The sequence below is a fragment of the Pantherophis guttatus genome, chromosome 1 (assembly GCF_059756535.1).
Source record: "Pantherophis guttatus breed Tessera chromosome 1, ASM5975653v1, whole genome shotgun sequence".
Classification (NCBI taxonomy): domain Eukaryota; kingdom Metazoa; phylum Chordata; class Lepidosauria; order Squamata; family Colubridae; genus Pantherophis; species Pantherophis guttatus.
This window is the reverse complement of record NC_142063.1, coordinates 300,683,858-300,694,644: the sequence shown is the minus strand read 5'-3', so window position 1 is coordinate 300,694,644 and position 10,787 is coordinate 300,683,858. Positions and strand designations below refer to the sequence as shown.

General features: G+C 37.7%; 1 protein-coding gene across 1 annotated transcript in view; it reads right to left on the bottom strand.

The window, feature by feature from the left end:
- Window positions 1–5,651: 5,651 nt before the first annotated feature.
- KCNH1 (potassium voltage-gated channel subfamily H member 1) overlaps window positions 5,652–10,787 on the bottom strand; it is a 211,889-nt gene continuing 206,753 nt past the window's right edge. The window contains exon 11 of the mRNA XM_034427741.3: window positions 5,652–6,940. Coding sequence (XP_034283632.1) covers window positions 6,098–6,940 — 843 coding nt within the window. The 3' untranslated portion in view covers window positions 5,652–6,097. The remainder of the gene's footprint in view (window positions 6,941–10,787) is intronic.

Below are 10,787 nucleotides of genomic sequence, written 5' to 3'. Positions count from 1 at the left end.
GTTAAATAAGCCTTATTCCAAGACACAGGACAGCAGGGGGAAAAGTCTGCTCTCAAACCTGATCCTGCAAGTTGCCATTGTCAGTGCATTAAAAATAATCTGTTGTTGATCTTAGTGATATTACATTTTCCCTTGTAGGGCACAGCTGAATTAATGGAGAATAGGAATAGAAAGGATAGCAATGGTCCTATGTGGCATTGCCGCTATTTTTTTTTTTCCTGTAAAAAGTTTACAGACTTTATACACTTGCTATGTAGCAAAGCCTGTGGGCAGGTATTCCTGAACCAAATTGACTTCAAAGTTGGACTCCAAAAATGCTTAGAATTTCAGTGTCTTGTCTTCCTGCATTATTATTGCTGTTCTGCACAACCTCCTCCCACAAAATATATCAGCCTGCCAATGCCTTGCTTTTGCAATCCTCTAAACTTTTAAAACTCACTGGGTGGCAAAATATAGACAACACAGGATCAGTCGAGCCTAAGATGGGTTGGTCTGATTTAATTACATCCAAAATCTCTGTTTAAATTCCCTTTATAGATGGAGCTTGAAATTCACAATTTTGGGGGATGCACTGCTCAGAAAACAGAACAAACAGCCACAGTGCTCCTTCCCCATTAGGGTATTTAGCCCTAGAAATTGCTTTTGGCTAACCAACCAGAAATGCAATTAGTCAAACCAGAGTTCATGTGGCCGTTGATGATAGTATATCATAATCTAGCAATGTCCCTCTCAGTGACCATAATCCTTCCATAATAAGTGGGCAACTCAGTACATTAGACTTTAGACTTAAGGACCTCAGGGCTTGCGATGCCCATATGTCTTATCAGGACTAAGCACCATTTTGTGGCTGAAAAGAATGAAATATTTTAAAGCAAAAAGATAATAAAATGAGCACCAATATTGGCCCACCCCGTCTATGGATTATCAAATAATAAAACGATCACTTGAAATTATGCCCTATTGCCACCCATAAACTATGTCTCTCATATATATATATATATTAAAGAATATTGTGATGAGCAGCAGCAGCAGCCTTTTTGCTATGTTAACATCCTGCAATACGAGGGTCTTCTATTTCACGGATATTAAACTACAGCATCATTTTTAAAAATCACAATGCTGAACAGTATTACATTCTCTCTCTTTCCTTCTCTCCTTCCCTCTCCCCCCCATTCTCTCTCTCACACACACACACACTTAAAAGCTGATATAAGGCTATCACTTTTAATAACACATAGTACCTATAAAAGCCTTAATAATATATTAATTACATTTCTAAGCTACCTTACTCTAGATGATAAATCTATACAAGATTTATCTTCCACATCTTCTTTTCTTACAAATGGCTAAAAGTATGCCAAGGCAATTTTAAAAAAACTTGATTACTTTCAGTATACCTTTGGTACATAGTGCAAGAATAATTTCCCAGTTGTACACATCTTAAATTATTAATTATATGGCTTTACACTGATTAACAGATTAATAAATTTAAAACTACACAATTTTGCATATGGATAAATGATGATTTGAAGAGAAGAAAACCTATTTTCAATAATGCACATCATATGTATTTTAGGATTGAAATGTTTGTGTTCTTGGTATTCTCTGAATTTGGTTGTTGTCCTGCAGAGGTTTGGTTACCAGGCTAGATAACATTATTAACCCAAGGACTGCAGGAAAACATCCAAGGTCAGAGGCCACTAAGAACCTCAAGGCCCATTTTCTTCATTTTTGGTTGCTTCCTATATGACCACATTAAGGCTGTGAGAAATATGGCATCTTCACCTGATTGGATAAAGCAGCAATTTATCTCCTAAGATGGCTGCTCCCACTTACAGTTTTTATAAATTCAGACATTCAAACTAACTACATCAACAGGGATACAAAGCTCTTATTATATAACCAAAAATAAATTTCTGTCTGAAGTGGAGAAACTTTTATTCTTTCTTCCAGCTGGACCCTACACATTTCCAAATGATGCTCTGAAAATACAAGAGGCCACCATAGAAAAAAAGTTAGCAGATACAGTAGGGTCCAGTAGGAAAGAGCTGTATTCATATACCACTGGATCAAAGTTATTTTTTTTAAAAAAAGTCCTATTAAGTAGAAATGCCTTTTAAAATACGTTAAAAGGCCTTTAATTCATTTTGTTTCTAACTAAACAGCCACTAAACACTCCACTTCTAGAACTTATCAATGCAAATGACATGCATGATATATTCAGCAAAGTGGCACTAATGTTTGCACAGAACCTCATGATTTAACTTTGTGATATAACCCTATACAGAAGAGATTAATTTTAAAACTAATCTCCTCTACAGTTACTTCCAGGACTTCAACAGAGTTACTAACTACCAAACATTATGTGATGTATATAATTGGAATCAGTTTCTATTTTCATACAGTGGCTTATTTGACCTGATCAATATATAGGGAAATCTGTATTGTCAGATGGCAATGAATAAGCTGCTACTGTATCAGAAAGGCATTATGCCACAGGTCAATTAGCTAAGAGCCTTGGTGGCGCAGCAGACTAAAGTGCTGTTAAGTAGTACCAGCTGCCTGCAATTACTGCAAGTTCGAATCTCACCAGGCTCAAGGTTGACTCAGCCTTCCATCCTTTTGAGGTAGGTAAAATGAGGACCCGGATTGTGGGGGCAATAAGGTGACTTTGTATAAAAAAGAACACCGCTTAGGGGGAGGCGAAAGCCCTACTAAGCAGGTATATACAAAAGTATGAAGGCTATTGCTTAACGCATTGTAAGCCGCCCTGAGTCTCCAGAGAAGGGCGGCATATAAATCAAACCAATAAATAAATAAATTGGAATCCCCACCATTATCAACTTCATGTGCCTGCATGGAATACAGAAGTATTACTTTCCACAACAGAAATGAATGCTGTGACAAAATGAGAACTCTGAAAATCTTGAGTACAGCTCGAAGGGATTTCCAAAGGTAGTAATATGGTTCTCCTTTTCATGTTAATGAAATCTAAATGTAGAATAACGGTAGTCCTACATTTACAATCAAAATGGGGACTGGAAAATTCATTAAGTGGTGCAGTCATTAAGTGAGACATCATGTGACTGTGTCCAATTTTATAGCTCTTTTTTGCTGTGGATAACAATAGCACTTAGACTTATATACCGCTTCACAGTGCTTTACAGCCCCCTGTAAGCGGTTTACAGAGTTAGCATATTTCCCCCAACAATCTGGGTCCTCATTTTACTGACCTCAGAAGGATGGAAGGCTGAGTCAACCTTGAGCCTGGTGAGATTCGATCTGCCAAACTGCTGGCAGCTGGCAGTCAGCAGACGTAGCCTGCAATACTGCATTCCAACCACTGTGCCAACACGGCTCTTGGTGACCATCACATGACCGTAACTTGTGACCTTTCCTGCTGACTTCCCCATTGATTTCGCTTGTCAGAAGCTGGGAAGGTTGCAAACGATGATCACACCTGAATCATGATCATGTGACAACGGAGATGCTGCAATGGTCCTAAGTGGATCAGTCATAAGTCACTTCTTTTAGAGCTGTGGTAACTTTGAACAGTTGCTAATTGAATGGTTGTAAATAAAAAACTACCTGTAAATCAGGGGTGGGGGGTTTGTCCCTTTTCTAGAAAACATGTGCCTCTCTTCCATATGCACAGAATAAGCACAAATTCTACAAAGCACAGTTGAAAACCAAAAAAATATTCCTGAGCAATCAAGCTCTTTGCTCCTCAGTATTCCTCCCACTCTCATTTTTGTTTTGACCATGGTTTAAGATTACAAATGCATTGAGTTTAATCAGGCTACACTGACTATCTATTTAATCTAATTTATGATTACTGCCAGAGTGCTGCTAAACTCTGATTTAGGTAGGCAGAGAAAGGAAGAGGGCTGTTGCATTGTAGAAGAAGAGAGGGGAGGACAGGGGAGTCAAATCTTAAACTTGGATCCTAGTTTCAAACCATGGTAAACAGGGAGGCACTATATCTGTATTAAATAATGTTGTTTTTATGGAAACCCTGTTCCTGTCTAATGATACAACAGTGTCACTAAATTTAATTGTTCTGACATAATTATATGCTGGATGTTTAAGCACAAATTCCCTGTTTAATTTAGAAAGATCTATTTCTTTGATTGAATCTCCTGGCCTCAGAAACAAACACATACATTTAGAACGGAAAGGCAGATACAGTGTTATGTATCTGATCCAGGAAACTAAAGAAGTTATGTCCAACAGCCCATAGACTATTCCAAAAGAAGTATATAGAAAGGAGGAGGGAGAGGTAAATAAAGGTAAATAGACCCAGCTGGCGCTGAAAGCTATGGGTCTTAATTGGCTATAGCTATGTTATCTTTCTTCCTGCAATTGCTGCAGGATTAAATATCTCAAGACACACTATTTTAGTATTATGGTTGCTCCAATTGTGCACTAGCCTGCTCTTAAAAACCAATACTATACGTTGCATCAGTTGGCTCCTTTATATGCTTTGAAATTATCTTACGATATTCTACAGATGACAGGTCAGTTATTAATTTCCAACAACCACCAATCCATGATTTTTCCTTATGTCCAATGCTATGCCAGGAATTTAAAAACATAACTTACTAAATAAGTCATTGTGGATTATTTTGTTCATAACACTAAATCATAATGGTGTGTATATAAAACAAAGAAAGCACATTATGGTTTAGTATAATCACATTCTGATTGTAAAAATAATTGTGGAATCTAAGAGAAATCTTGCTGAACCACAGACCATACAAGCAGATTCTATTTCTCCTTGATGTGATTATATTAGAACCCTTGCATGTCTTCCCCATTATGTTTCATTCATGACCTAATCAGTTATTTTAAGAAAAGATCAGAGAATAATCAGAGCTTTCAGAATAAGAATAAATACTACACACTTCTTCATGAGGTACTGGAGACCATTACAATGAACAAATACATTGAAATGGTTTGTTTGTTATTAATGCATCATTGCTTCTGATGTATAAATATTTCAACATCCTTTGGTGTTTATAGTGCTGAAAAGAAACTCAATGATAAAATAAGTAGGTTTTTTTTTAAAAAAAATGAAGTAAGTACAAAATGTGATAAATATTTAGTGTGGGCAAGAAATTTTTCTTGTCATTAATACCACTCTAAGTAGAAGCTTTTGTTTGAAAAAGCTTCACTACTTCGGACAGCTGAGCTCCTTGGCCAATTAATATTCTATTTTTGTAAAGAGATATTACCAACTATGTGGTAAATTATAATGCCTGCTATGAATCATAGCTGAAATTAAAAACTATACTTCTTGATAATAAATTCCATAAATGTCATCTCATTTCTGGGTCTTTTCTTGATTACTACAACAGGAATCCCTAAAAATTCTGATGGGGGGGGGAAAGAGACAAAATAAGTTCATTTCACCAGGCAAGAACTTATTCAGCTACCCACCAACAAATTTTAAAAATGTAAAGACATTTTTGCAACCTGAAGCTTGGAAAGGACACAGTTGAACTTCCCTGGTCCAATTGCCTAAAACTTAAGTATTTTTAAAGAGGAGTGGAGGAGATCTCTTCCACCACACATACACAATAATATCTCACATGAGAGGGCCACATGAATCTTCCCACTCAATAAGGATCAAAGTTTTCACAAATTGAGTCTTTGTTTTTGTTTTTGTTTTTGTGGAGCCCTTCTACAGATATTATCTTAAGATCAAGGAGAATTGGGTCTCACACATTCCATTTGAAGAGATTCTACAAACTTGGTAAATATTGTATATGAAGCTAATGCTTGAACTTCAGTTCTATGGTTTTGTTTTTGTCAAAAATAACTTTGAGTGGAAAAGGATGCATGAATGAAGTAGGAAAAACATTATAAACTGTACCCTTGCTGTCAAAAAAGACTTCAGAGTCAGCTGCCATCTTGACATGAGGTTGCAGTTCTTGTCACTGTACCATTAAGAGAGAGGGGACATGGTTAACAAGCTGGCCCCTCAAATCATGATCATCAAAAAAAAAAGATTAAATGTCCATTTCCTTAAACACATTAAGTGGGTGTTGGATAGTGTTTTTAGGGATATTCAAATCACTCCTGTTTAAAGAACCACTCAGCTTGCTCCAAACATATCTTTTTCTGATTCTGGAGATTGGGGTCTTGATATTTCATACAGCTCCTGTGGTGTCTGAGAGCTTCTTCGAGAGGCTAATATCCTTAGTATCTCAGCAAGCTGTTTTTCTATATTGGTCATTTTTGTATTTAAAGCTTTGATGTCCTCCTTCAATTCATGTTTCACTTCCAGCATAGTTGCCTGGAGAGTCTGTTCAGGGATAGGGTAGAAAGAGTGTTTGACTTCCGCAAGGATGGGACTTCGATCCTGAGGACTTCGTGTTTCCCCCACATTGTCCAAGCGCAGGTCACTTTTTGTGATGCCACTGTCACAAGAGTCTGTCTTTTTCAAAGTAGCTTCACCTGTTGCTTTTGTTCTTTCTGGCAACGTTTCCATGGATTCAGCTTTGGAAACTTTGTTCCAGTCCTCTCCCTTGGCACAAGCATCTTTGAATTTTGCCCAGCCTTTACGCTTTGGATAATCTCCTGCTGCTTTCCCACCAACATAGTCTGAAACTGGAGCTTGAAGTTTGGCCTGATCAGATACACCTGATGTTGAAGCAGACTGATAGGCAACTGGGGTTGCAGGGCTTTCCCTTACAGTGACAATGCTGGCTTTGACAACTGTGTGGGAAGAGTGGTCTCCTAAAATGTTGCCCTTTTCAACATCAAAGTCTTCTCTGCCTCCTCTTTCTGCAGCTAGTCGGGCTTCCTTCTGCTGCCGAAATCTTTGGAAAAGTCGACGGACTGGATGGTCAGGTGGCAAGACCAAAGGGGCTTCATTCTTCCTTTTCATTCTCTCTTCTTCTTCTCGTTTTACATCACTGATCTTCCGGAATACAATCTGTAGAGGGGGGGAAAAACATGACAAAATAGGATATCCATTCCTGCATTTTGAGCTGATACATATGACTATATATTTAAAAAAAACCCATTGCTGTGGCCACTGGAGTACATGAATTTACATCAATGCTAGCATTAGATGAACAAATGAAAATTCATAGCTCAAATAGTTATAGAAAATATATTTATCATGATTCCCAAGAACAAATTATGAGGATCTTAGTTTGCCTCAGAAAATAACTGAACACACAAATGTTTACTACTCTAGACAATCATTTAGTGTTAATCCTTACTGCTTACATATTTTGATGACCCATGAGGCCTTATTTTACAATAAATTGGTAAAAAATTGAAGGGCCCTAGACTGCTGCTATATTTGTTATGTAATATATTCCTTTGGTACAGAATGTCATAGAGCTGAAACAACCAGAGGTCTTTAAATTAAAATAAATAAATAAATAAATGCACATTCACTTCTTAGTCTCCCATCCAGGGTTTTCATAATACATTGCAATTAACTAGAATTCGTCACTCATTTTGTTCTTACCCATTTCAAAATGCATGACAAAATTCCTATTTTCATCATGCGGACCTAGTTCTGTGACTTTAAAAAATATTCCTTGCCCAAAGCAATATTGTTCCATCCATTAATGTGGGTACTTGACTACTTGTCACAAAGTAATATTTTGAGAGAAAGTTCTTTGCCTTTGTAAAGAGAAGCTAATTGGTACTTCTGAGAGGATGAGACAAAATATTTTTAGCTTAGAGACTTCATTAATTAAAACATTACCTACTAGTACTACTGTTGTGTCACCACTTCATCCAAATCACATACTCAAAGAAAAACATGTTTCTGTTTCATAAGTAATGGATTAATCCTGGAACTTTTCATCAGAAACTATACATAATGGAAGTAACTTAGATAAAAAGAGGTAACCAGTTTAGATTTTTAAAAGATAAGTCTTCTTCAAAAAGAAACTGGCTTAGCAACCAATAGACAGTTTTATTAAGGGACAATTTTCATGGAATATGAATGCTGGAATGAAACTTTTTTCTATGGAAATGCATTAATGGAATTTAGTGTCATATGACACTGTAATTATTTATAGCTTTCTTGTACTGAGAGTTCCTAAAATGCCACATGACATCAGGCTAAACAAAAACAAAAGAACAATGCCCCCCAAAATCCTGCCTAGATGAAAGTCTTGAGTAGAAAAAAAAACAGCTGGAAGGAAAAGGGTTTAAAGAGTCATCAAAGGCATACAACAGAAAAAGTTGAAAAGGGGGGAAATGCTCATATAAGATATTTTTAGATCCTAGTGGACCAATTAGATAAAATGGCACATAGAAATAAAGACAGGAGTGGATTGCAAAAAAACAACCCAAAAACATTTGGAACAAATAGTCAATAACTTATTTCCACAGGGTTTGTGGTAGAGAAAAACCCACAACCCCTTAGGTATAATCATATGAACAGGGACTGTTATTTTTCTCCTACATACACTGAATCCTAGAACTCCTGAGGGTGAATGAACAAATGCAGCTCTCTTATTTCCTATAGAAGCTCTGGTGGTTAATATCAGACCTGGGAGCCGAGCTTGTTAACAACAGCCTTATACAATTTTCAGAGCCCAGCCTGACAGCTTTTAGATTTATAGAGAGTTTCCAAGTCCATAATCCAGAGACCACGGTCTTAAAATGGCACATTTATTATGATACGTTGCATTCATTAAAATTGTTTTGTGTGCTCATGCACCCTCAAAAGCATACATGCACGGAAGTTCAATGGTGAAATATCATTAAATAATTTACATTGTAGATTAAAATAGTTTTAATATAGACAATAAACGGCAGATTCTACGCTGAAACTGTGGCATGCTTTAAAATCTCAAAATTAAAATGTGTTGAGCAGAAAAATAAGTTCAGTTGTAGCTTCTATGAGCCATCCGCCCCTCTACCCCTCCCACCCCAACATCCTCAAGGGGATATCATTTAGCTTGCAGCTACTCTCTGACACTTTCACTTGGCACAAGCATCACATTGTAGCAAAGACTGAAGCTATTATGTGGTTGGAAATAGCTACACAGCATGCATTATTTATACCTTTCACTTTAAATGCACTAATGCATTGCCTCTAACCCCTCAGACTCCTCAAACATTTGGCATATAATGGACCGTGGGTGAGGCAGCTTGAAAAGGAGCTATTGAACACCTGGTCCCCTAGGATGAAAACATTTGGGGGTGTGCCTAAGTGTGATTACCTGATGCACTTAAGACCAGTCTAGCTGAGAAGTACATTCATCTAATCTAATTTCACAAATCTTTACTGAATCAACTCAGCAACCATGTTTTGTTTGTTTCCCATTTTAGCCACATTCAGGTATTTCCAAACCAAGCACAGGTCACAACTGCGATGAATAGTTTTCAAACAGCCTCCCTAGTATCCCTGACTATGGTTTACCCTCAAATTCTGTCATACCTTCTCTACCTGTCATGACTTTGATGGTACTGCCTGTCCTCACTTTTTAATCCAGTTCCATTATATCCACAGCTTTCTCTTCCAAGCCAAGGAACTCATGCACCCCACTCATGCAATTCATACTTGCACCAGCTTCCAACTACCCTTGCCCCTCACAGCCACACCCAACAATCTCCCAGACTTGCTTCAAGAGATTGAGCATTGGAGGTTTTAGCAAGTTCCACCAAATATAACCACCATTCCTCATTCACCCTGGTGTCATCCAATTTCAGTGAATTAAAAATCCATATGGTTGGCAGATTAACACCACCAGGTCCAAATCCAACACAACAGTGCCAACCAAGGCCAGAATATGGAGAGCAACAAGCCACAGCAGCTGTAGTAATCTGGTCAAAGTGAGCAAACTCTGATCTGATATTGCCTCTGTTCCTTTTACCTCTCTCTTTTGCCACTCAATACACCATCTTTATTTTCTTGTTTGGCAAGAAGTATTTCAGGTGTTAAGAAATAGTCATCAGCCACTACATCTAAAATTCCACGTTGGTCCAGAATAAAGAGGGGGGGATCACATAGTCTCCACTATCTCCACCACAGCGCACTAAGAATGGGGTTGCAACCAAAGCTACGAGGATTGCAGGTCTTCTAGGTGATCGCTAAATGTCATTCTGGCAATTCCCAAACCTCCCATTCACCACATAACCAGGGAAGCAATTCTGAGTCCCACATAGCTGGCATAAACTTCTAGACACCATTTTTCTATGCTTAATATCCATGAGTAAATCATCAGAGTTACTGAAATAATAGAAGCATTTAATAAAGCTTATGGATGGAGTATGTGAAAGACTAAACGAGATCAGCCATGGTTTTAATTAATGGTAATGATATCTTGAATTTTGAGAGGACTCTATGGAGATAATATAAATTAAAGCATAACAAACACGTCTTGATATTCAAATTGATTCCTAGTCCCAAAAAGTAAAATGATACCCTTTATGCAGGCACTTCTTATACTGGTAGCTTGTTTTTAACAGGTTGCCGTCCTCATTTTTTTAAATGGTAAGTTTTATGTACAGAAGGAAAAAAGACCAGAATGGACAAAGTATTTCAGAAATATCCCTTTTAAGCAGGGGTGAAATCCAGCAGGTTCTGACAGGTTCTGGAGAACTGGTAATGGAAATTTTGAGTAATTCGGAGAACCAGTAGTGGAAATTTTGAGTAGTTTGGAGAACCGGCAAATGCCACCTCTGGCTGGCCCCAGAGTGGGGTGGGAATGGAGATTTTGCAATATCCTTCCCTCAGGAGTGGGAAGGGAATGGGGATTTTGCAGTATCCTTCTCCTGTCACGCCGACCAAACCACACCACGCCCAC